At 35.4% G+C, this 27,500-nt stretch overlaps 2 protein-coding genes, 1 long non-coding RNA gene and 1 pseudogene across 3 annotated transcripts in view; 1 reads left to right on the forward strand and 3 right to left on the reverse strand.

Moving 5' to 3' along the window:
- LOC145255796 (tubulin alpha-1B chain-like) overlaps positions 1-689 on the reverse strand; it is a 40,037-nt gene extending 39,348 nt beyond the window's left edge. The window contains exon 1 of the mRNA XM_080114480.1: positions 478-689. The gene's annotated coding sequence lies outside the window, so the exon portion shown is untranslated. The remainder of the gene's footprint in view (positions 1-477) is intronic.
- The window catches only part of LOC145255799 (uncharacterized), a 208,110-nt gene that overhangs the window by 176,929 nt on the left and 3,681 nt on the right, over positions 1-27,500 (forward strand). The gene's annotated exons all lie outside the window — the stretch shown is intronic.
- LOC145255798 (tubulin alpha chain) lies at positions 20,906-21,389 on the reverse strand. Its single transcript, XM_080114483.1, has one exon. It carries the CDS (start codon positions 21,269-21,271, stop codon positions 21,044-21,046), a length of 228 nt encoding a protein of 75 aa, XP_079970609.1. The 5' UTR covers positions 21,272-21,389; the 3' UTR covers positions 20,906-21,043.
- LOC145255496 (tubulin alpha-1C chain pseudogene) lies at positions 24,958-26,160 on the reverse strand (annotated as a pseudogene).

Here is a 27,500-nt window from a genome sequence, read left to right on the forward strand (position 1 = left end):
ATTCAGAATTATTTCTAGAAAGACATCAGATACTTACGGGAGGGACCATTGGAAGGTTGCCAACATTTTAAGTGAAAGTAATTTTTGTAGAATGAACTGGATTAGAACTTGGGACAAGCAGATCATCAGTTTGTATCATTAACCACTGAGCTACTGTCACCTAAACATTTTGTGCGAAACTGCACACAGAGGAAGCAGACCACCCATCAATGCTGATATCGGTGCAACAAGACTAGTCATCTGAACAGAAATTGTCCAGTTAGAATGTGAACTTAGCTCTATCCAGCATTATAGTCTATGGTGATGATGCACCATACTTGGCTCTCCTTGACACTAAGTGTTCAAGGTCGAAATGCAACATCACAACCAGATTAAATTTTATGGCATACTCAGGACAATTTTTTTATCTTAACAGAAAAGGATAATAATAAAAAAATTTTGTAACATAGCAAATGAATCTTCAAAACAGAAAAATACCTGACATGTCATGGAATTGTCTCTTCATCTATGATGTTTGGTGTGGATTGTATTAGCAGTGAATATAGGCAGTCTGTGTCTCTCCTTAATAATAAGTAAGAATTTGCTAGTATTCATCTTGTGATTTAGATTTGTGGTCCAACATTGACACATGCACAGGTGGCTAGTGTCATCTGGTCAGCAAGTTCATTCAAGGTCATCTTAACTCCGTCATGCACTGAAAATAGATGTGTTGTCACATGGCTAGAAAAGAGATGGGATAAAAGAAGGATTAATTGTTTTCAAGTTTGTGATGCAAACACCACGTGTAGTGAATAACTTAATATTGATAATAAATTAATATCGATGATAAAATGAGAAAAGTAGACTTTCTCTTTGGTTCTATCTGTGAGATGATGAAAACGTGTCTTTAGAGAACTGCTTTCCCTTCTATCCCATAGAAAGATCTGTGCGAGCCTTTTCTAGTCTCACACAAAAACACGCGTTCACATCTCAAGCTATATTACTTGTCATATACATACGCACACACAAAATATGCGCGCACGTACACACACGTACATATATTCATGTTCGCGTGTATACACTCACATTCACGTGTATACACACACACGCTAACGTACACACATGTACTCACATACGCGCACACGTACGCACACATGAGCAACGTCACTTTCCCTTCAAAGGAAATCCACACATGCGCAAAAGACTACCGGAAACACCTATAAAAGCAAGAGCAATAAGCAGCTTCTTTCTTTTCAGACCAGCTCCTAGGCTGGGCGGTCTATGAACCGACAGTGTGCCTTTTCGACAGGTGCGCGCACGCCACTTGCTACCATTTGGGGCAAAAAGCTAACAAACAGTACGTACACTTTATATGCTTTCTCTCTCCATGAACTGGATTGACATTCTCACTCTCTCGCTTTCTCTTTCTACGTGCCGAACGGCCATTTCTCGTTCCACTACATTACTCACTTCTCTTCCCGCACGCGAACAAATGATAGTGACCCGAACGTGAGATGAACACACATTTCCTTTTCTTTCTATACTACCAGTCCCGCAACAAATGATGGTTACACCCGCGCGGACATGAACACGTGTTATACCTAAAACATTCATTCTTCAACAGTAAATAAACGACACGTTTATTCTATCCAGCAATTGAGTTTTTGTTTCCTTCATTCCATTCGTTTCATTATTTTCTTTTGTAATGGGATTAGGATATATATATATGTCCTAGTCCTCAACAGATCAGTAGCTGGAACACCTCCCTTGCAACTAGCAGAAAAAGAAGAAGGCACTGAAAACAGCTCGATAAAAGGTTATTTCATCAAATTCTTACTTTTTCCTTTGTGTTGTTGTGTCCAACTTTAATTCCAGCAATAATTAACCCCTGAAAACGCTTATCGAATAGCTGCCTCAGTCATGGAGGATTGCTTTGACAAACATGAAAGACATAAGGCATTTATTTGAATATTCACATAATTTATTTGGCTGTGACTTATAAGACATTAGACCAACCTTGAGAGGAGAGGTACAGTAACACTTGTAGCAGTGGCAGCATACATGTTAGCAATAAAGAAACAGACTATATATTAAATCTGTTTCTCTCACATATCTATTGACACCAAGTATATAAAAACAACATTTTCGTTTACAGTTTATCTGGTTTTATTTCTTATTTACTTTATATTCAGGGAATTACATGCGACCATTGCATGACTAGTTTTCCTCTCATCACGCCCTTCCCATAGGAGGAGGAAAGAAGTCCCCTGAAAACACGTTTTCCTCATCTCACAGAAAGAACCAAAGAGCGAATCTAGTCTTTTATTTATTTTATTTTATTTATTTATTCATTTTTATTTAGTTATTTATTTTTTGCCACATCTCACTATTCTTTGTCACTCTGGAGAGCGAATTCTACTGTTTTCTAAATCATTAGTAGATTATAAAGACAGTCAGAGGCAAGTTCTTGAGACGAAAAAGATAGACAATTAACGTAAATATAATGTATATTTTAAGTTAAAATGATTGTTTCTCATCGTCTTTCCTCTCACATAAGTGTTTAGCAGGAGTGTCTAAGAGAAAAATATACAGACTACATTATCAACTTTTCCCCTCTCCTCCTTGAGAGAAGCAAAGTCTCTCATTCAAGCACAATATGACAGTATCATTTGAGGATAATTGAATTGGTAGACGTAAAAACAGCTTATGCAAGTTGCTGAAACTAGAATCAATTTTAGTTAATCTCTTTTGAGCCGTTGGCCGCGCAACAGTTCAGCTAAAAACACTTAAGTTGATTTTCAAAAGTAACTCATAATCCTTTAAGTGGAAAGCTTCCTACAGAAAAGCTGTTTGTAAAGATATTATGTGGCGGTGATTCACTTTTTCTTTTTAATTGTTAGAATGTATTATGACGAATTTATATTGTCACAGACATTTACTTTAAAGCTTCAAAGACTATGCAAAACTCTTTTCTTCTTCTTCTATTGATTATTCTTAGCTTTTCTTTGTCTTCTCTTTCTCTTTCTTCTTCTTCCGTGTCTTTCAATTAATATCTATGCCTACCTTTTTTGCGTCATATTTCGTATATCCCTTCTATTCTTGTCCTTAATAACTGTCTCTGTGAGAATAGTAAAAAAATAATTATTTATATATATATATATATATATATATATATATATATATATATATATATATATATATATGTATGTATATATAAAAGTTTTTTTGGGGGGTACAAAATTTCATTACAGTTTTAAAAAAGATAAGTGGAGTCATTAGAATTTGGGGGAAGATCGATGCAGGGAGAAAAAAATAGACACAAGACTTATGACGGTTACCATAAATTTTAACGACGTTTGAAAAAGGGTCATCATTTCGGTCAGTCCCCCTTTTGGGGCACCTCCGACATTAGAGAGAGAACAAGAGTGCTGAAAAAGAACGGTTGTGGCAAAGAAAACGTTGGTTATAATTAAGTGCGACGAGACTTTAGGATTGATGATGTTTTATAAAGGTTTCCAAGATATAGGGTACAAAGAGGATGGTACATTTCTTTGATAAAAGTCTTTACCCAGGGAAACTGGTCTACCACATGTTGATGCTTCTATCGTTTCCGCATGTCTGAGACAGATTGCTCCTTTGTATCTCCCTCCAACACAGTCGTCTATTCTGATTGGCTGAAACCTCTGGTGACATTGAGAGAAGTAAGGAAGGGAAAAGTAGAAGAGTAGGGAGAAAGAGAGAAATAAGGGAAGCATACCGTAGCAGCATCATAGTAGTAGTTCACTACAGACTATTTGACTAAAATAAAAAAGAACCTCGAGGTACCACCCCGCTAGTATATATATATATATATATATATATATATATATACTAGCGGGATGGGGCACCTGGCTTTGCCCGGGCGTAACATACATTTAAATATGATATTTTAATTTGTCCACATTTCGTATATATTATTATAGTCGTGATTCAAAAAAAAAAAAAGTATTTAGGTGCCATCATCTAGAATCGAAACTGTAACATTCAAAGCTGGTAACATTACCACTGTACCAACATGGCACACATATAAACTGATGAAAAATTAAAAATTATCCAAGATGAATGTACAAAATGTTTAAAGATTTTTTCAATTTTGACCCATTTTTGACCTCTTAAAAGAATTTTAACCGGCTTAAGACCAATTAAAGAACGGCCGACAGACAGAAAAAATATATAGTCGTTTATATATATATATATATATATATATATATGCCTTTTCCAGACTTTTTTCGTATAGGCACTTTTATTAATAGTACACACATGAAACTCTAGTTCCCTTCAAAGTTTTCCTCCGACTGCAATGCACTTGTATCTTTCCAACATCTTCCGCATCTTCAGTTCCTCATAAATAATAGTGTGTACAGTTCCTGCACTGACATCAAACTGTGCACTAATTGTCTCTATAGACACATGACGGTCCTTATCCATGAAATTCTTTATTTGGCCAATCAACTCTAGTGTCCGACTTCCTTACTCCTCCCACACCTCTCATCACCCCTCACAGACTCCCTGCCTTCCTTGAATCTCTTATGCCACTCAAAAACTGATGCTCGATTCATGCAAGTTGCTCCAGAAACAGTCCGAAGCATTCCATACGTTTCTGTGGCATTTTTTCCAAGTTTAAAACAATTTTATTGCATATAGAGTGTGCTTATGACCAGACTGCATTTTTGAAATTCACCAGTTGTGACAATCAGGCTTTGATAGGGTGTATTCCAATTCCTACTGTAGCTGATCATTTGAACTTGAAATCATAAAAACTAGTCAGTCATCTCATAAGATATATAGCAATAACATACTGAATTTTCAAGAGTCTACGACAATTTTAAATAAAAATGTCTGAAAATTATGGAAGGCACCTCGTGTATATATATATATATATATATATATATATATATATATACATATATATATAGTGCCATGCAAAAGTATTGGATACATTACATATTTCTTCATAACTTTAATAAAAAAAATTTGATCAGTATATTTCTATTACTATTCTAACTAATATTTGGGGTAGTAATTACAAAATTAAAGTTTAGAAAGTTTATATTTAAGGAAAAATATAACTCAACTAACGCAAAAGTATTGGATACATTGATTTAATATTTGGTTGCATAGTCTTTATTGTGTTCAACAGCTTTCAATCGCTTTCTATAGTTGCACACATGTTTTTTGCAAAGATATGCATGTATTTTGCACCATTCTTCTTTGCAGAACTGTTCTAGTTGTTGAATATTTTGTGGATTCCTCTTGTGAACATTGATCTTCAATATTTTCCACAAATTTTCAATTGGGTTGAGGTCTGGAGACTGACTGGGCCAAATAAGAACGTCAATTCCGTTGTTTCTAAGCCATTCTTTGGTTAGTTTGGCAGTATGCTTAGGATCATTGTCCTGCTGAAACACGAAATTACTATTATGACCCCACAAATCAGCAGATTTCTGGAGGTTTTTCTCCAAAATCTCCCTGTACATTCATTCTACCATTGATGATTTCTAGTTCACCAGTACCTTCAGATGAAAAATACCCCCATACTATAATCGAACTACCACCAAACTTTACCGTAGGAATGGTATTCTTTTTGTTATAGGTGGTGCCATTTTTATGCCATACATGTGTTGCTGTGTTTCTTCCAAAGATTTCAATTTTCGTTTCGTCTGACCAGATTACCTTGTTCCAAAATTCTTGGGATTGTTCCCCGTATGTTTTAACATAATTCAAACGTGGTCTGACATGTTTAAGCTTCAATAATGGAACTTTTCTTGGGGATCTTGATACAAAACCTGCACGATTTAGAACTCTACTGATTGTATCCTTGCTCATATTAATCCCAGCTTCTCTGAGGTCGGTTTGAATTTCACCACGTGTAAGAAAAAGGGTTTTTGTACCTTTCTGCTTACCCACCTTGATTTTTTTCATTTAATTTCCTTGGCTGACCACATCTTGGAAGATTTGCAACAGCTTCACCAGGGTTTTTAAACTTTCTAATAATGTGTAGCAGAAATAAATGGGACTGTTTTTCTTTTATGAATCAATGCCTCTCCCCTGTGCTAGTTGGCCACATACTGACCAATCAGGGGTACGGCGCATCGATCCTTTCTACCCCCTAAAGAATTCGGCCAGCATCCGGTTTGAAGAATAAGAACTCTTCTTTACTGAGAGAGACACCAAACGGAACGGACCCTTTTTCTTCGCTCTCTCCACCTCAGTGTTATTTCAACCGGTATTGACGATTCCACTGGAATAACTACCGTGATAGCACCAGGTTGCCGGAGTCCAGCTTTTGACCAGGAACATATCACCTGGAGCACATTCTCCTTAATAAACTTTTTTTCGTGTTACATTTTATGAAGTTGTTGCGTTCGTCATTTCAGAAGCTTGTATTGAATTATCTATTAGGTTGTGCCCTAAAAGCATCTAAACCCTAAAAACGTTTCCAACTGTGCTAAATGGTAGATACAGTTCCTTTGATATTATTCAATACCCTTTCCCTTCTTTGTGCTTATCAATGATTTTTTGACGAATGTCTATTGACAACTCTTTAGTTTTAGGCATTTTTATAAATGGACTGGTTGACTTTGAAGGAGTGAGCCCAAACTGGAAGAATTTTATAAAATTATTTTAATATAAAGCTCTCTGATTGGTCAGTGATAGTAAAAGGAAAAGTTCGGGAAAAGGTGTTATAAATAATAAACTAGACAAAATACTGTTAGAAATTCGCTCAATATATGTTACCGTGGTATAGGCTGACATTGACATATATTCGGTGTTTTTTTAATAGTATTTTGTCTAGTTTATTATTAATAACACCTTTTCCCAAACTTACCGTGTTAAAGAGAGAATCGGGTGCCATTTTGAATTTTCCAATACATCGTTAAGCACTGTATGCTTTTCGAGCTGAATAAACACGTTACATTGAATAAAAACACAAAAAATACATCCAGTTTGATAGAAAAGTAACTTATCTTGCCTTTGATAACATTTATTTGTTAAATATTTGTTTTTTTGACAACTTTTTCGAATCTATGTGTACAGTAATACAAACACTGCTTCACTGAAGCAGTGCTTCCAATGATAATATCGGTAGTTCGAGAAATTCATTCTTCTTCAAGTTATATCGAATTTATTAATACGGACTTCAGGGGCTTTTTTCGTAATGTTCCTGTAAAAATTAAATAATTTTTTAAAAAGTGGTATAATTTATGATGCTTAATTTTCATAAAAAAAGTAAAAATAAATTCTTTCGTCTTTTTTTTTTTTTACTACAGAAAACCATAACTTTAATAAAGGTATTTTTTTGTTTAAACAAAATAATAAATTTCCACTAAGATTTAAATAAAAGTAGTGGGTTCATTATATTCCGTGATCATTATTTTATAAATACTGAAAATTTCATTAAAATTGGTTAATTTCCTGATTTTTGGTGATTTTTCAAGTAAATGCAGGGGTTAAAATGTTGGTAAATTTATACAAACACCGTGACAGCGAATTAACCCTAACCCTAAACCCTAACCCTAAACCCTAACCCTAAACCCTAACCCTAACCCTAACGCTGTCACGGTGTTTGTATAATAATACCAAAATGTGTTTATACATTTTGAGCATCTATTCAGCTTGCTCGTATCTATTTTTATATATTTGTTCGTTTGTTTTTTTACCACTTTTTCGTACCAATGTGTATTGTAAAACAAACCCGGTTTTTTTTTTAAATTTTTTTTTAAAATAAATTTTATATTTACTATTTTGTAAAATTTATCCATTTTGTTTTTGGATGGACCAGAAGAACAGGCGACTCGAATTCAGCAGCAAACAGTGTCAGATAAACAAATATTTTAATAATGTTTCTAAAAAATCAATAAATATTTCATCAAGTAATATATTTATTTATATACTAAAGAGAAACTGAAACAATAATCATTTATTTATTTATTATTTTATGCAATAATGCGTTTTTGTTTTATATGACAGTGTTTGCTGCGGGCTTCAAGTCGCCTTTTTCTGATTCACCTGTTTTCGTTCTTTGGAAACGCAAACCAACCAGGCCTTTGTTAAGAAAGGTCAGTTATAAAAAAAAAAAGCAAAAAAAAAAAAAAACGGTTATATTTTTTTGGCGCTTGAAATGATGACATCTCATTGAACGAATTTGTTTAAGCTTAGCTGCTGTTGAGGTCAGTCAAGTGTTGCGCGGTGAATTTATTGACCTTTAAGTAACACATTGAGATCGGGCCTATATTTTTAGTATGATAGAAAAGGCGGGATTTTTTTTTTCTTTTTTTTTACGAAACCTCTGAAAAAAATTGCGTGTTATTGTCACTTACATATTTATCGGTGCAACCTCCATAATAATTTTAAAAAAAAAAAAAGCAGAAAAATCTGCGTAATGTACTTACCTGTGACGAAACAAAAATGCCATTTTCAAACAATCACGTAAATTGGTTAAGTAGTGTTTTTTTTTATAAAGAAAATCATTTTTAAGTGATTAATGTGAAATCGTTAGGATTACAAGGCTGGTTTCGAAAGTTTAAATTATTGTGTAGTTATCTGCCTTTTTTTTTTCAAGATGGCGATACAAGACAGTCTCTTTTTATTTATAAAAATTGATTTTAGTTAAAAAAAAAAACACTTTAATTTTTTTAATATGACATTTTGGGTTTGTTTTACTATACACATAGATTCGAAAAAGTTGACAAAAAACAAATATATAACAAATAAATGTTATCAAAGGCAAGATAAGTTACTTTTCTACCTAACTGGATAAGTTTTTAGTATTTTTATTTTATGTAAAACGAGTAATTTTGGACGCTGCCGAAGAACAATAAAAGATGGACGCAATGTCTTTGAAGACTCGATAATCACTTTAAAATAAGAAATAAAACAAAATGGTAGTAGAAACTTACCCAACAAATGTCACGGTAACATTGGGTAGGTTTCTAGCCCCACACTTTCTTCTTCACTGCAACCTGTCTGTCTCTCTCTCTCTCTCTCTCTCTCTCACACACACACACACACACAAATGTGATGTTGCTAATCTCAGTCTTTTCCACAAATATTATGGCATGTGTTTCTCAGAATTGTCTGATCTATTTCTCTGCTTCCTTTGTTTCAGCTCGTTTGACTCTTTGGTCTATTGGTCTCCATCAATTCGTTGTTTTAATACCAGACCTCATTGTAATACAACTTCCGGGTTTGTATTACATAGATTCGAAAAAGTTGTCAAAAAACAAAAATATAACAAATAAATGTTATCAAAACCAAGATAAGTTACTTTTCTACCAAACTGGATATGTTTTTAGTGTTTTTATTCAATGTAACGTTTATTCAGCTCGAAAAACATACAATGTTTACCGATGTATTGGAAAATTTTAAATGGCACCCGAATCTCTCTTTGACACGGTAAGTTTGGGAAAAGGCGTTATAAATAATAAAAACAAAACTAGACAAAATACGGTTAAAAACTCACTCAATATATGTTACCGTGAAATAAGCTGACATATATTCGGTGGGTTTTTAACAGTATTTTGTATATATATTTTTTTTAACTCCTCTTCCTAAACTTACTGTATCCAAGAGAGATTCTATGTTTTTCGAGCTGAATAAACATGTTACATTGAATAAAAACACTAAAAACGTATCCAGCTAGGTAGAAAAGTAACTTATTTTGCCTTTGATAACATTTACTTGTTATATATTTGTTTTTTGACAACTTTTTCGAATCTATGTATAACCCCAGCTTCCTATTCCAGTAGCTTCTTCCCAAGAACTGCGACGTTATGGAACTTTCTTCCTGCTCAATGTTTTCCTTCTACGTACAGCTCTGTTCTTTTCAAGACCAAGTTCAATAGGCATCTCCTGTCTTTGCTTTCGTTCTTGCTGGCTCCTTACATCAAGTGGTTTCATGCCTTGTTGTAACATGGCCGTTACTCTTTACTTTAGTAATTCCTAACAATAAAACTGGAAATAAATAAATAAATAAAATCTGGGTCCGCATTTTTTCTTTTTCAATACAAAAGTTTTTATTACACGTTACTCTCCCGTCTCGACACCATTGTTTATTTTCCATTTGCTCCAAACATTTAACTTATCGGATTTGTGTTACGAAAAAATTGTCAAAAAAAAAAACAAAAACAAATATATTACAAATAAATGTTATCAAAGGCAAGATAAGTTACTCCTCTACCGATCTGCAAAAGTTTTTAGTGGTTTTACTCACTTTAAAACATGGAATCTGTCGAAAATCTTACAGTGCTTATCGATATGTTTGAAAAAGAAAAATGGCGGCATGCTCGCTATTGAATATGGTAAGTTTGGAAAAATGAGTTCAAACTAAATAATTATATAAAATACTGTTAGAAACTCATTCAATATATGTTACTGTAGCATAGGCGGACATATATTCGATGGGTTTCTAACAGTATTTTGTATATTTTTTTATTTTTAACTCGTTTTCCTAGACTTACCGTATTCAACGGTGAGCACGCCGCCATTTTTCTTTTTCAAATATATCAATAAACACTGTATGGTTTTCGACAGATTTCATGTTTTAAAGTAAGTAAAACCACTAAAAACTGTTGCAAATCGGTAGAGGAGTAACTTATCTTGCCTTTGATAACATTTATTTGTTACATATTTGATTTTTGACCAAAAACCCAACTTGTTGTTACTTAACATTACATTTGTTTCAAATGTTAAATTGTTTCTCGATTATTATTGTTACAAACGTTCCGTTATCCATCAAATATTTCATTTGTATCTATTTGGTTTAATTATGCAAACTGCATAGCTAAACTAGCTAACATACTCGATTCTTCACCACCGCAGGGTTCCAGGGTCAACTCTTTATTATCACTATTCACTATTTTTTTTTTTTTTTTTTTTTTTTACATTTTCACCCCAAACAAGGCACATTCCCACTTTGGTGTAGGGGGCTACTATCAGGGGCAACAACTACTGGGGTACTATGTTGGGATTTGGGCAGCAAGATGTCGGTTCACGTTACACTTGAACTTTTGCATGTCAGTACAGTTGGGGAAGCATGGACCTGGAATGGAATTCCAGAGTCTAGTGGTTCTGGAGAAGAAACTACTGGAGTAGAAAGATCTTTTACATCTAGGGATCTCTACTGTGTGGGGGTGTGATTTAGCTGCCTGTCGGGTTTGTCGAGGGTGTCTACATCATGGGGGCACAAGTGTCTGCAGTTTGCCAGAGCATTCCCCATTAAATTACTTGTAGAACAGGCAGAGGGATGCAACATTTCGTCGATGGGACAGAGGCTGAAGCTTAGATGCCAGTTCAAGGCCTATCAGATTGGCGACTTTCTTTTGAACCTTGTCTAGGAGCGAGAGACTAGTAGCAGATGCACCAGCCCAAATGTGACAGCAATACTCCATATATGGGCGAGTGGTGGCCTTATAGAGGTACAGGATACTTTTGGGTGTTAGTAGTTTTCAAGCACAGTAGAGAAAGCCTACCTTCTTCGCAGCGGCCATGGCAATGCTTTCAATGTAATTGTTCCAACTCATGTTTCCTGTGAACGTTAGGCCAAGCAGTTTGAAAGTGGTACTCTCAGATAAAGAGTCTTTGGCCATTGCTATTGGTGGCAGAAAAGGTTTCTTGTAATTATTGAAGGAAACCAGTTTAGTCTTGGCAGCATTGAATGTAACCATCCATTTTTGTCCCCATTCCACTACAGATTGGAGGTCATCCTCTTGTGTTTTTGCCATTTCTTTAGATATGTGTTCATTTGTTTTTCTGTCATGCCTGTTATAGAGTGTGGTGTCATCAGCATATATACCCATCTCAGAGGCAATTTTGTCGGGGAGGTCATTAATGAATATTAGGAAGAATAGCGGTCCAAGGATAGACCCCTGAGGCACTCCCGCATTTATATCATATTGTTTAGATATACGACCGTCGAGGACAACCTGGATGTTTCTCTTATTTAAGAAGGATTTAATTATGTTAAGTATTCTACAAGTGATACTGTATGATCTAATTTTCCTGAGAAGACCCTCATGCCATACCCTGTCAAAATCCTTAGATATATCTAGAGCTACCACTCTGCCCTCCCCCGCTTTGTCCAGTGAATGGTATATGCATTCAGAGATTACGGTGAGGATGTCTGCTGTGGAACGGGCTTGTCTAAATCCATATTGTTTGTCAGTCAGAAGTTTAGCATCTGTAAGGTGATGGACTAGAGCATGGTTAATTATGGTCTCAAATATTTTAGCGAAAAGTGGGAGGAGGCTAATGGGGCGATAATTTGATGGGTCAGTTCTTTTGCCAGAATTCTTGAATACTGGTACCACAGAAGCAGTTTTCCAACAGCCCGGAAAGCAAGATTCATTAAGGCATTTGTTGTAGAGTTTGGAGAGAACTGGAACTACTTCGGCTGAGCACTTTTTTAATAATGCAGCTGGGATGAGATCGGGTCCACATGCTTTTGAGGTGTCAATGTTTAGCATGCGTCTGAGCAGGGGTGATTTTTAGATCGTCTAGCGTGGCATCTGTCCACAAAGGAAAGTCAGGGAAGAGGTGGTTGGAAGGGTCCAGTGTGGAGTTTGAGGTAAACCGACTGGCAAGCATATTAGCCTTGTCGGTTGCTGAGCAAACAACCTCGTGATTGTTGGTTAGTGGAGGAATTGTTGATTGCCCATTATTTACTACACTGTTGTAGATTTTCCAGAAGTCACGCATTCCTAATTTTTGTGCTTCGATGCATTTTTTAGTGGTTTCAGTAAATTCTCTCTTACCTGTCACTATTTCCTTCTTAACGTTACTTCTAGCTTCTATATACTTCTGTCTGTTTGAACTGGACTTATGTCAGTTAAATCTGTGGTATGCATGCTACCTTTGAGCAATGGCAGTTGTGCAAGTAGAAGTAAACCATTGGGGAGAGTGGGGCTTGCTATACAATTTCCGCATGCGAACATTTGCCGTTTTGAACCATTCAGTGGTCTCATTTGCGCACTGTTCAACAAGAAGAGAAAAAATATTTCCCCATGAGGATTTCTGATAAGATCTTTGATGGCTTCCTAGTCAGCCTTTTTATAATATCTCGTTGTTTTGAGCACTGGCTCTTCAGTTTTAGGTCTAGAGTTTAGGGCGATTTCGACCATTATCACTGCATGATCAGCGTTCCTGAGTGGGCTGTCAGCATTTGTTATACAATCCTCAGGAACTGTGGTCAGAAACAGATCTAGAAGTGATGCGTGTTGTTCTTGCTGGTCAAGGAAATGGGTTGGAAACATAACCATTTGTGATAGGGAGTGAGATATAGTGAAGCTACGTGTTGTGCTGTTGTGCTATGTAAGTAGAGAATCCAAGCCAGTTTTTGTGGTTAACATTAAAGTCGCCAAATCCATGTACTTGTGCGCTAGTGTCGAGGGAGAGTGCTATGTCTATGCTGCCAGAGACTTTGTTTATTACGGTGCAGTCCTGGGTCGAGGGAGAGTGGTAGGGAATAATTCTAAATGTGATGCAACACAAAACCAGTGAATATTTCTACTTTTTTAATGGAAAAATAAATTCTCAAATAAGCCAAAAGGGCGTCTGAAAATGGTATCTCTGTAAAACGGATAGTTCCTATTGTAACGTAACTGTTACTCTTTAGTTTAGTAATTCCTAAAAATAAAAATGGAAATAAATAAAAAAAAATCTGGGTTGCCATTTTTTCTTTTTTAGCAAAACGTTTTTATTACCGTTATGTTTGGCACCATCCCTCACTGCCAACTGTCCCTTTTAGCCTGGCACACGTTTCTCTTTCTGAGGACCACATGCTGGGCACAGCCGGCCCATTCTCGTCCTCGACTTTACCCGTTTATTTTCTTTGACGCGCACATATCTTCTCCGAACCCACGCCAGTCATTTCTCGCTTTCAACTTTACACTTCCATTTTCTTTGACATTGATTTTGTTTCTCCCGGAACACATGGTGCATTTCTAACTCCTTTTTTCCCCTTTTTCTTCTTGCGCACACTTCTTAATTTGCATATGCTTTTTGGCTACTGCTTCTAATCTCTTCGCAGCCAGCCATCCTTCGCTGCTGCTGATATTTTCCCACATGCTCATTTTTTTTTTTTTTACATAGGCATAACCACTTATCAAGGCCCAGAGACCACTTGAGGATAAGGGTTAAGAGTGTATAGTAGTCAATTGGACAATATAGTAATCGTTAGTAATGGAAATTCGGTAAATTTGTTAATTTAAGAATTCAAGAACTTGTTTATGTTGGACTTGAAGCAACCATATTTTAGTCAGCTAGAAAGCAGAAAAACGGAAGACAATTCCACAGGCGTGCAGTTCTAAGAAAGAAGCTTTGTTCATGGAATCTACATTTAGGTTTAGGCACAGATAAAGAGTGGGGGGAATTATTGATAGTGTTTTCAGCTACATTGTTTCAAACGATTTCGATAAAAATAATAAAAACTAACTTAGAGAACGTCCATGTTGAAATTATTCTTGTGAGTCGGCTAATGTACTACTTTTCTAAAAGGATGGGTTGCTTTTTCCGCCAATATTTTTGAACGTCATCCCCTCTTTTTGATTGACTAACCTTAATTTAAACCTTCGCCACTTCCAATTTGGTGATGGCAAAGACGTCATGCTTTTTTCACCTTCTTTTCCTCCTTCGCGGTATGAGTTCGAGCCTGCCTATCTATTACCACTTTTGTTTTTTTTTTTTGCTCAACACACACTTCACAACACCCGGGCAACGCCGGGCAAACCAATTAAAAAGTCACTGAAGGATTTTGGACTTAAATAGATTCTATATTTTTGATATCATCTTCGTGTAGTTTTAACACAATCTGACTAAGAAATTGGGAAATTTTTTAAAAAATGAAAGATTCAAGCAATCTTTATTTATAAAAAACTAGCCTGGGTGCCCGGCGTTGCACGGGTGTTTGAAGGTGTGTGTTGAGCAAAAGAAAATAAAAGTTGTAGTAAGCAGGCAGGCTCGAACCCGTACAGCGAAGGAAGAAAAGAATGTGAAAAGTGGAAAAAAGAAGCGTGACGTGTTTGCTGTTGCACCTATCGCGAAACCAGAAGTGATGTAGGTTTAAATTAAGGCTAGAAAGTCGAAAAGAGGGGATGACTTTTGAAAATATTGGTGAAAAAAGCGACTCCTCCTTATAGAAAAGTGCTTAGTTGAGGGTGAAGGAATTAATGTTTTTGGCTAATTTTTCGATATTTGTTGGCCGAAGAGTCTAGCTTCAAAATGATGACGATCTCATGGAAATCCGTCGCCTCTGTCGAAAGTTTTGGGCAGACATACATACATACATACATACATACATACATACATACATACATACATTTATACAGACAGGTGAGATTTATATTTTAGGTGTCTTTTAAATGTTGCCCATTTTCAGCTTCGCATATTTGTACTCTTTCCTAAATATTATTCATGACAGATTGCAGAATCTCTGGATTATGATTTAACTACCTTAGTTCGTTCCTGATGTTTTCCTTCAAATTTTGCAGGATTTGGGTTTGACGTTTCAAGGTATGCCAGCTTGCGAAACGTAATAAGGGTGTTAAATTGTAATCCAGAGATTCTGCAGTCTGTCATGTTTGGAAAGAGCACAAATATGTGAAGCTCAAAATGGGCAACATTTAAAAGACATTATTTTTCATGAATAAAGATTGTTTAAATTTTGCATTTTTTAAAAAAGTTTTCCAAGTCTTAGATTGTATTAAAATTACAGAAAGATATCATTAAAAAATAAAGAATCTATTTAAGTTCAAAACCCTTCAGTTACTTTTTGGACACCCTGAATGGTTTTTATTGTATTACATCGTTCATTTTTACTTGCTTAAATGAAAGAATGACATATCTCCTCTGCTTTACAGTAAGTTGCACTACTTCTGCTCTTGTCAGTGGTGGGTCAAAAAAATATGACCGATGTTTATTTTGGCGCTTATAGCGGCAATTAAAAGTAAAAAGAATACAAAAAATTCTATATGATGTATGTACTCGTTACTGAAGAAGGATGTCATATTCCAAAAATCACATAAATCTATCAAGTAGTTTTATTTAAAACTAAGAAAATCAAACTTTACAATTTTTAGGGATTTTACTACTAAACTGCATTGACGGTAAAGCTTATTTTTCACGTTGACATGTCGACTTGAGTTGTCTCCCTTTTTATTTCAGCAAATTTAGTCATGACCGACAAAAACATTACAACTAGCTTAACTGTAAAATTTGTTTTTCTTGAATAAAAAAAACAAAACTACTTGATTAATTGCGTGATTTTTGGAATATACCATTTTCATTCTGTAACAAGTACGTACAGTATGCAGACTTTTCTGTATTTTCTTTACTTTTAATTGCTGCCATAAGTGCCAATTTGAATAAGCACCAAAAAAAAAAAAAAAAAAAAATTAAGTGAAAGTCGGTTGTCTGCCCTTGATTCTTTCATGGATGTTGCTTTTTCACCCACATTGACATGAAATAAAATTTGATTTTCTTGAATAAAGAAAAAAACTACTTGATCAAATTATATGATTTTTGTAATATTTCATCTTCATTCCATGACTGACACACATATCATATGGACTTTTCTGTATTTGTCTTTACTTTTAATGGCCGGTATATGTGCCAATCTGATTAAGCACCTTTATTTTTAATATAAAGTTCTATGCGATCTTCTGCTCAATCATTTTCTTTAAATTTTTGGTGAGGATTTCAGCATGAAAGTATTCTTAGCTGAAATGCAAAATTGTGACTAATAGTAAAGAAGCACCGACTAACAGAATAATGGAATATTGGAATAACAGAATAATGAACTAAAAGACTAATAAAATAGCAGATTCATGAAGAAAAAGAATTACGGAATAAGAGACTAAGGAATAAGCAGACCAAGGGAATAATAAACTTACAGAATAACCGATTAACAGAATAATGGATTAACAAGCAGTGATAAAAAGATGATTTGTAGATTGAAAATGGCTTAACAATCAATGTCTTTTATGATAGAGAGAAGATTAAATTAGCCTCCCCTTAGAAAATGCTGTCAGGGGTCATAAGCTGCTTTGATCGATTGCAACATTAGGGTCGAATGAAAGGGACCAATTAGATTACGGATTAAGATGTTTTAATCTTTTAAGAGGATCATAAAAACAAAAATAAATTTGTGACACAAAACTTGGGTGTTTTTTTTAATCATCTAAATTAGAATAATGATTCATGGATTGATGAAGCATAATTTTGTGTTTACTATCGCAGTGTTTTATTGAATGGTGACATATATATGCTTCTTAAAATTCTAAGTCATTAATTGTGGTGTGATACTATCGGTATCGCCCCACCCCAGAGTTTTAGGAAGAAAAAAGGAAAAAGATCAAAGTATAACATGAAAAAAAAGAGGAAATAGGTTTATCAGAACAATGGCATTGGAAATAGGGTTAGTGGAAAGACAGTGTGTAACGTTACCCAACACGTTGTAACCTCAGTCGCAAAGCTGACAAAGAATAGAAAAAAAAAACTTCAACTCGCTTTTTTGTTATACTATAACATTTATTTCCCATTCTCCCGCCATGTGTGACTTCTTGTTATGGCTGTGACTTCTCTCACGTGATTGTCTTCTCGAAGTGCTCTTGAATGTCATCCACGTCTCTAACATGATCATGCACTCTAACATGCTCTTTCTGCTTTTTATAGTCTTTTTTTTTCTTACCGTGACATTATTACACTCCCGGCTTGGTATTTGCATATAGCTGTCCATACTATGTTACAAGGATAGGCAATAAAATATGTACAGGTGTTTTTTTTGTTTTGTTTTTTTAAGGCAAATAAACTTTAAATTGACAACTCTATTTTCTTTAATTGCAGATTTAGTAACTATTATTTGCAAATGCCAAAAAATTATTTTTATAATAAACCTCATATTTGTATAAAAAAAAAATTTGTATGATAAAAATATTTCACTGTGATGTATTATAATGTAAAGTTCAGTACCTCTGAAAAAACGCCCTTTATTAATAAAATGTAAGAAGAAAATATGCATATATGTAGCAAATATTACAAAGTAACAATTATATAGCTTTTTTTCACAAATAACAGCGTTTCTACCAATTAACTTGCATAGAAACATTAATTATCTTATTATGAAGGAAACAATTTGAAAACTTTAAATTGACAACTCTATTTTCTTTAATTGCAGATTTAGCAACTATTGGTTGCAAATGCTAAAAATTTATCTTTAATCTTTATCTTTTGATCAAGAGATGGCTGTGACTTCTCCACAGCAGTCGTTTTACCAGTCAGTTTCCAAGAAACACTTAGGAGGTTGTCTTTTTCATCTTTTTACTTAATATTTTTATAGGTAACTTTATAAATTGATAATTATCATCACTAGCGAAATACTACCGCATGCTATATTCTCATCAACGACAGATCGCGTATGCGATGTTCTCACCGATGAGCAATCAAGTACCTGTCGTTACAATGATACCTTATGGTTTATTTGGGTGCAATTCACTCCCTCTCCACAGCAGTCAATTTTCAAGGAACATTTAGTATGTAGTCTTTTTTTTTTTTTTATCTTATTATATTTCCACATGCAACTTATAAATTGATAACTTTCATCACTACTGAAATACCACCGTATGTTATAAAGTATAATTTGATAATTTTCTAACACTTTTTAAAGTTTCCCCTTCATCGTTCAGCCTATTTTAAATGGATTAAATTTATCGATTTATGCATATATGTTTTTGGAGTCTTAGAATTGATTGTGACGTTTTTAAACTATTGAATAGAAATTAGTTTGAATTGAAGTTTAAAAGAAGGATACACTTCAAATTGTGTACAACTTACCTTAAAGGCAAAATGAATGTGGTTTTAGATTTCATAAAAGGTATAGAAAGATGACAGGAAAAACAGCTGGGAATCCACCAAGTTAAAGCATCTGACTCATGTTGAAACTGGCAATCATAGCATTTGCATTAGTTTTTTTTTTTTTTATATAAGCATAATCATAGCATTTTTTTTTATAAGCATATTCTTTAAATCAAATGTTTAACTTCCACATCAACATTAAGTAGATACATTTTTTTTGTAAAATCAGCCAAATAAAAGTCATTTTCCTATACTAAAATGTTATAATGGAATGACCTAGCATCTCTCTGGACAATAAGATAAACATTGTAGATATACTCCTCCAGGATTAGAGAGTTTGGAAGACACCGAATGAGACAGACTCGCTAAAAACTGCTAAAAACAGCCTATCCTGCCTTGCTGGAGTACAAAATAGACTTCGTGGCTTAGTGGGGGATGCCCTTTTCTCTTCCCTGCAACCTCTCTCCCACAGAAGAGACGTTGCAAGCCTATCTTTGTTTTATCGTTATTTCCATGGTAGGTGCTCGTCTGAACTCGAATCTCTGGTCCCCCCCCCTCGCCAATCTTTTACGAAAAGCACCCGTCTAGCTGAATCCACTGTCAAAAACTTTCCCCACTCTTTATCTATGCCTAAATCAAAACGTAGATTCCATGAATAAAGCTTCTTTCTTAGAACTGCACGCCTGTGGAACTCTGTTCCGTCTGCCTGCTTCCCACCTGACTACAACCTGGATATCTTCAAGTCCAATGTAAACAAATTCCTGATGAACCGCCCCCTTAAGTAGACACTTTATTAAATCTCCACACTAACGTACTGTACTTACAATAACCCTTATCCCTGAGTGGCTTTCGGGCCTTGATAAGTGGTGACTACCTTGTAAAAAAAAAAAAAAAAAAAAAAAGACTCTCATATTGTACCCTTTGTAAATAAACCTTTGGATTTACCTTAAGTGAATGTCTGGTGTTATGATTATCTAAAGAAAGATATATTGTAAAAAAAAAAAAAATTTGGATTCCTAAATAAAACAAGTGAAGCATGCATGGTCCCCGTGAGTGCACAGTGAATGAGATATAAAAAAAATGACTAAGTTCAGCAGTAAAATTGGATGAAGACAATTTAACTTGATAGTTGCCGCAAGAGCAGGTAAAAAAATTAAAGATAAAGCGAAATTATTACCCAGATAACATATTTAAGATATAACTAAAAGATGATAATTTGGCTCGCACATATTTTAAAGATGGGCAAGGGGAATATTTTATATGAAGGTTGCAAGTGTAATCCGTTTAAACAAGTAGATTTATTTTTCTCTTTGATCATATTAAAATCAAAGAATCAATATGGGAGAAACTGAAGTAGATAATTTAATATTAATCAGATAAAATTTCTCTTAAATGCTCAATTGGTATTTAGGTTAAAATGTAACATCTGCTTTTGACAAAAACATTCTGTTTCATAAGCTAAACATTGCAACACAAAATACTAAAACTTTCATTTAAAAGATTGTGAACAATAACTACACAAAAGGTACAATTGACCAAGGAACATCAGATTACTAAAAAATGCAAAGCGTACTCAAATTTTAAAAAAGAATTTGAAATAACCTAAAATATGTGCAATATCAGTTAACACCCGTCAAATCTAACGCCAAAGTCGGTTTTGCTATAAGTGTTTAAAAATAATTTTGTATTACAAAAACTGCTTTATATAATAAAGTCTGACACTTATCAAGTCTTACTTCCATATTAAAAACTGCTAACTAAGATTTAAAGAGGATACATCCAAAAATTTGATAAACAAGTTATAGCTGATATGACATACTTTAAATTCAAATTAAATGCCTTAATCTTAATATAAACAAGAAAATGGAGGATGAGGTATATTTAAAAAGTAATTTTGGTGAATTGTCTTAAATTCAATACGTTAAGTTTTACTTTGTGAAAAGTTTTTAATTACGTGGCAAAAACTGGATAAGCATTTTATAACTGGAATAAAAGCAGTTTGCTTTCCAGTAGATAATAAAAATAAAAACAAAGAAATATAAACAATTAATATTTTATTTAATACAAAAAAAATTAAAGTTCTTTTTATTAGCCTTTCCCTGTTCAGAAATGTTAAGAAAACAGAAGAAAGATGTTCATTTTAAAAAATTTTTTTTTACATCTATTAATATTCTACATCTTAATATTCTTCACCTTCCTCTTCATCCTCTGCCTCAACAGAATCGATTCCAACTTCTTCATAATCTTTCTCCAACGCAGCCAAATCTTCTCGGGCTTCGGAAAACTCACCCTCCTCCATACCTTCACCCACGTACCAATGGACGAACGCACGTTTCGCATACATCAGATCAAACTTATGATCCAACCTTGCCCATGCTTCAGCAATGGCTGTTGTGTTGCTCAACATGCAGACGGCACGTTGAACTTTGGCCAAGTCACCCCCCGGGACGACTGTGGGGGGTTGGTAATTGATGCCAACCTTGAAGCCAGTGGGGCACCAGTCAACGAACTGGATGCTGCGTTTCGTCTTGATGGCTGCAATCTATTAATGTTTTACATATTAATATTCTTCACATTCCTCTTCATCTTCTGCCTCAACAGAATCATCTTCATCCTCTGCCTCAACAGAATCGATTCCAACTTCTTCATAATCTTTCTCCAACGCAACCAAATCTTCTTGGGCTTTGGAAAACTCACCCTCTTCCATACCTTCACCCACATACCAAGCAGGGTGACCATTTGTGTAGGAGTCAGGAAGTTCTGAGATTTTCTTCACATTGCTGCACTTGATAGAAACTTCTCCTTGGTCAGCTGGTGTTGTAGGCTGAAAGCTTGAGATGCTAGTTACCATGGAATGACGATGTCGAAGTGGCAGATGATGGATTGTGATCTATATTGTCCATCCCATCGCACTCGTACACAAGAGACTTTTACTCAACTTGAGGGGACAAACCACACCTTCCTTAACATATCTACTTACAACTGCATCTTCCAGCTGGGCTAATATGTCAAGCACTCGATCATATGGGATACTAAGACCATGGTCATGCAACATTTCCACAAAATGTCTTTTTCTGGTCTTAGCATGAACAGATATCCCGATGTAGAATGGAAGTGGTTGGTTGGTTGTTTTTGTTTTACGGCATATCAACCCTTTTCGGGTTATTTAATGCCGAATCCAAAGATTTTGAAGAAAAATTTTTTAATAGAATATATTTGTTGTTTTCAAGTCGGTTTCTATTTAACCCATAGTTGGGACCCTAACAGGTACTGCCACTCTGGGTCAGAGTGGACCTGGGAGCAATGGTAATTAAAGGGTGGCTCCACACTCCCCAAAGCCCGCAAGCTAGGGCCTCACCACTGGATATAGTTTAAGGTCATATCCAGGACCAGACTGGAAGTGGAGTCTCTCAATCTCTAGAATGCTTTTGTGTGGTAGCACCTTATTTGTACTTGGCAAAGCAGTTGTATTGAAGGAGTTGAGCCATTGCCAGGTCAGTTGTAGTTGCTCCTAATCTGAGCTGTGACTTGATATCCGTCCCATGCTTAATCATACAGATGAATTGAAGCAAAGGTAAGGGCAAGGAATCGTACACTGAATTCTCATACGGACAGCCTTCAAACTTACACTTGTGTTCCACCATGTGCCTGCGCAGTATCTTAGCAGCTTTGGCAAGGATGATTGCATCAGTGTAGAAAGATGCTTCTGACAACACTGAGCCAATGTCTCTGTCAAATGCTAGGAGTACTGTTGTATATTGGTTTATATTGGAGGAGATGATATATTAAAACGTGTCATGTGTTATCTAGTGGATGTAAGATATTGTTCTTTTAACAGGCAGATAATAAACGTATAAATCGTATGTATGTTGTTTAGCCAGGGGACATGATATTGATGTGTAAACCGAGTCATGTTGTATCAGACATAACACACGGGATATTTTTACAGTTCATATATAAGAAGAAGAATATATGCTTCATACCTTTTTCTTAAAGAGTTCTTTTAATTTCCTGCTGCTCCGTGATGAACCACGAAGCGATCAGCACCATATAATTGAGACAACTGTTCTTATTTGTGAAACCATTAAAACAACTCTTTATATTTTTATAATATAAATTTATTACAGTTGTCTTAATTGGTTTTCACAGGATCTGCAGTTAGTCTACATTTTCTGTTCATACAGCCCGCTCCTAGCTGTCGGTCCACCCCTGTCTAGACGTCTGTCCGCTCTGGTGGTTAATCCTCAACTCCCTCAATCTCTCCAAAACTAACTACATCACGTGTTCTCTTACATCACTTATTTACGTGTCTCGGACCAACCTAATGTTTCCATCTAGTTATTTATTTATCCAAATCCAAAAGAATGTTTACATCTATTTTCTATTTTTGCATTCTTTTTGCGATTCACACATCAATCATTTATTCCCCAGTTTAATTGTTTATTCTTCTAATCATAATAACTGATCCAGCGACCATCCATCGCTCAAATCAATTAATAAGAATACAATAACAATAATAATAATGTTTTGACCCTTGACCCCGCTTGCCACAGTTAACAGATGATCACAGCCTAAAGGGTCATAACATTACAGTACATCTCAACCTTTCTTGAAGGCTATAAGTCCAGATATCTCCGACAGCAGCCCTTCTTTCAGCCTGGTCGAGTTCACATTAGGTATGTCTGTCCCAAACTGCTCAAGTTGCTCCTTGTATAGACTAACCAGTTCAGCAAGTTGGAATGTGGCTGGCACATCGGTGCTGTATTTTTTCTCAATGACATAGGTCGGGAGTTCCAAGAATATCAAAAGAATAAAATCCTTTTCTTGGGATGACTTGAGTATTTCTTTGTTCATTGGGCAATGTGTGCTCGCTTTCTGTTATACAGAGCAGTCAAGCAAGAGCAATGGTATTTCAGTTCTAGGGCCACCATGTCTCCACCACTCAAGAGAGCCAGTAGTCTACCAATATTGAGGTTATGGGTACATTCGTTGAGCCTCTCATTCAGTTGCAGCGTCATGGCTTGCCGCAGCTCTTATGTTGGTTCCTCCTTTTCACAAAGGAAACACTGTTCCATCTGCATACTAGGTCTTCACATTTTTGTGCGAGTTTCATCAGGACTGTTCTGAATCTCAGACGCTCTTTTAGTTGCACATTCAAGCTTGCTGTTGTTGAACATTAGACGACATATTTGATGGTACTTTGCACTGTTTCGTCTCAATGTGTCCTTAATGCCACCCCCATCATCTACCTAGGATGGGTCTACTTTTATTGGTAACAGGTTGATTGCCTGAAATTGTGGTATGTTTGTGGTTAACATAGAATAGCCATCAGAACTACATTCATATCGTGTAGGAGCAGACTTCAACTTCTCTCTTGTGTCTGTCTGAGGTAACATTTCCCCCAATCAGTTTTCACTCTGCTAATCAATGAGTTCTTTGCAGACATTTTGCATATACAGTTGAAGGCCGAGGCGCTATCCTTTTACCGCCTAACTGTACAAAACATCAAAGCACATTGACGTATTAGATACAACTAGGCTCAGGCATCTGTTGCCCTACACCTGATCCGATCGTTCATCCAATGCCGTTTAGATCCCATGTGATCTGTACACCTTCCGGGTAACTAAAGCCCTGTTACCCTTGGTTCAGCTCTCCCATCCTAGCACACCCTGTCAATTCAGGCACGGCTATCTAACAACTACACTACAACTAACTACAATTCTAGTTGAGATGCGTAAGGGGCTAATTAGATAGCATTTGGGACACTTATAGATACTATTGTCTAAAGTTAGTACACAAGCCACCGCTGAACCCCATGCTGAGTTTCACAGCAGTGATGTCACCAGTGTGCCCTAACATCACTCTTAAGCCAAAAGCTTTAATATTAAGCTACATTAGTGTAACAAATAATTGGCAGTGAACTTTTTCACCACAGACTTGTCACAGAGCATAGAAACAGGTAAGGTTATAGTTGAAAACATCACTACACACAGTAATCTATGAGCCGCTGTTTTGAAAAATGGTGGCCATATTGAAATTTTCAAGGCATAATTGGCTTAATTATATGAGAATACATTCATTTCATTTTTGGACCATAAAGAAATTGTGTTAATCGGAGTTCCTCTTCAAAAATTGAAATTTGTCAGGTTTGTTTCTGCAGCCATCTTGAAAACTGGCGGCCATCTTGAATTTTCTGATGGTTAACATCATTTTCTTAAAATCTATGTTCTGAACGTCATTTGTGCCAATTTTGGTGCTTGTATCACTAAGTGAAAGATTCTTATGGAGTATTGAGATAATCTGCCTCACTAAATGGACGAACGCATGTTTTGCATACATCAGATCAAACTTATGATCCAACCTTGCCCACACTTCAGCAATGGCCATCGTGTTTCTCAACATGTAGATGGCATGTTGAAATGTGGCCAAGTCACCCCTCGGGACGACTGTAGGAGGTTGGTAATAGATGCCAACTTTGAAGCCAGTGGGGCACCAGTCAACAAACTGGATGTTGCATTTTGTCTTGATGGCTGCAATTGCCACATTGACATCTTTCGGGACAACGTCTCCATAGTACAACATGCAACAGGCCATGTTTTTTTGCCATGGTGGGGATCGCACTTGACCATCTAATCGCTTCAACCACAGTCAGCTGTTTGTGGTAGGCCTTCTCCACCAAGATAATTGGAGAATATGTGGCTAGCAGGAAATGGATGCAAGCGTAGGGAACCAAGTTAGTCTGGAACTGTCAAATCAACATTAAGAGATCTGTCAAAATGAACAGAAGGCAATGATGGAACTTACAACCTGTGCAATGAGGCAATTCAGGTTGGTGTATGACAGACTTCGATGTCCAAATTTCTGCGGCAAATATCATAGATGGCTTTGTTTTCAACCATGAAAGCACAGCTGGAATGTTCGAGTGTCGTGTGTGTAGTAAGGATAGAGTTGTAGGGTTTAACAAGAGCTGTGGCCACTTGGGGAGCGGGATAGATGGAGAATTCAAGTTTGGATTTTTTTGCGATGAAGTTGTTCCATGAGGAGAGATGTGAAACCGGAGCCAGTGCCACCACCAAAACTGTGGAAAATAAGGAAACCTTGCAGTCCAGTACATTGTTCAGCGAGTTTTCGGATTCTATCCAAGACCAGATCCACAATTTCCTTGCCAATTGTGTAGTGACCCCTGGCATAGTTGTTGGCAGCATCTTCTTTGCCAGTGATCAGCTGCTCAGGGTGGAAAAGTTGTCTGTATGTACCAGTACGGACCTCATCTGGAAAACAAAAGTAGGTTTTTAGAAATAATACAATTAAGATATTTTTTAAAAAATTTAAGTAAATCCAAAGAAAGCTCGATTAAATTAAAAAAAATATTAAGTTTTGAGTACTTCTGCCGTTTATGAATCATACTAAAATAGCATCACCTAACTAAGTAAAAGATAAAATAAAAAATTAACTTGAAAATCCGAACAAATAGCATATATTCTGTAAACTGCAAAAGTCACCATGCAAAATTTTCTAAAATTTTTATCATGTAAGATAAACTTAAGTGTTGACAAATATAAATCTGATTAAATTTTATAAAAATTTAATTTTCGCGACTAGTAATAATTTTTAGCATTAAAAAAGCATTTCCAAAATTTAACTTAGGATTTCATCAGTTCTACGCTAAATTGTTATTTACCAATTATAGACCTTTATGATAAAAAGAGTTGGCTGAATTACTGGATATCGAGGAGATGAGACCAAAGACTCATTATTTGGATGGATCTGTATTCAAAATGTATTTTTACATTTTGTGCAAATAAATATTGCAAAGTTTCTTCGGTAAATTTTTACAACGTGCCCTAGCATATTATAAACACTCCAACCTCCTATGTTTAGAACGGCATTCCCCCAACCTCGAAAGCCGTTCTTAACATGGGGGAGGTTGGGGGGTGCTTATGCTATACTACGCTGGGGCAGGTTGTAAAAAAAAAAAAATACTGTTACTTCAAATATTCTACAATACCGCATTAAAAAACAAAGTTATCAGAAAATGGTAAGTTTTGTCTAAAAGGTTCAGTTTAGACAATATTGAAATACCAGGGGAAAAAAAAATCTTGTTTTTATTCTGTAAAAGTTGCACAAATTATCCTATTTAACAAACGAAACGAGAGAATGAATTGATTTAATCCGTTTTCAAGTTAAAGTGACACAGAGTTTGTCGACGTCATCTACTTTTAAAGTCGGCAGGTCAATTAATGGATTTCATTGTATCTGCATTAACTAATTTCCTTTTAATCAGTCATTTAAACGAATTAACAAAAAGCGCGTTTAGCTATTATGCTCGAAAGTGGTAAAACAATATTTAATTAAACAAAAAACTTAAAACACGTGGCAAAAAATATTCAGAGTATTGATTTCGCCATTTCAATGATAAAGATGGTACAATATAGATCAGGACATTCGTCAAAAGAAAATTTGTTTTTACAAATTCTTTATAGATTGTCATTCAAATTTTGATCGATATAAAGCAAGGCTTCAAATCAAAATCTAGAAGCTGTATAATAGAATTGCCGTTAGTAAGGATTGAACCATCATCTCAGAAAACTTAAAAGTGGGATTATCAAATTTGATTTAAATACATAAATCTATCT

The sequence above is a fragment of the Euprymna scolopes genome, chromosome 31, assembly GCF_053919585.1.
Source record: "Euprymna scolopes isolate OS-2025 chromosome 31, ASM5391958v1, whole genome shotgun sequence".
In the NCBI taxonomy this organism is placed as follows: domain Eukaryota; kingdom Metazoa; phylum Mollusca; class Cephalopoda; order Sepiida; family Sepiolidae; genus Euprymna; species Euprymna scolopes.

Excerpts from the sequence above, each read along its gene's own strand:
- LOC145255798 (XM_080114483.1), bottom strand. The coding sequence starts at position 21,271 with ATGTTGAGCAACACAACAGCCATTGCTGAAGCATGGGCAAGGTTGGAT.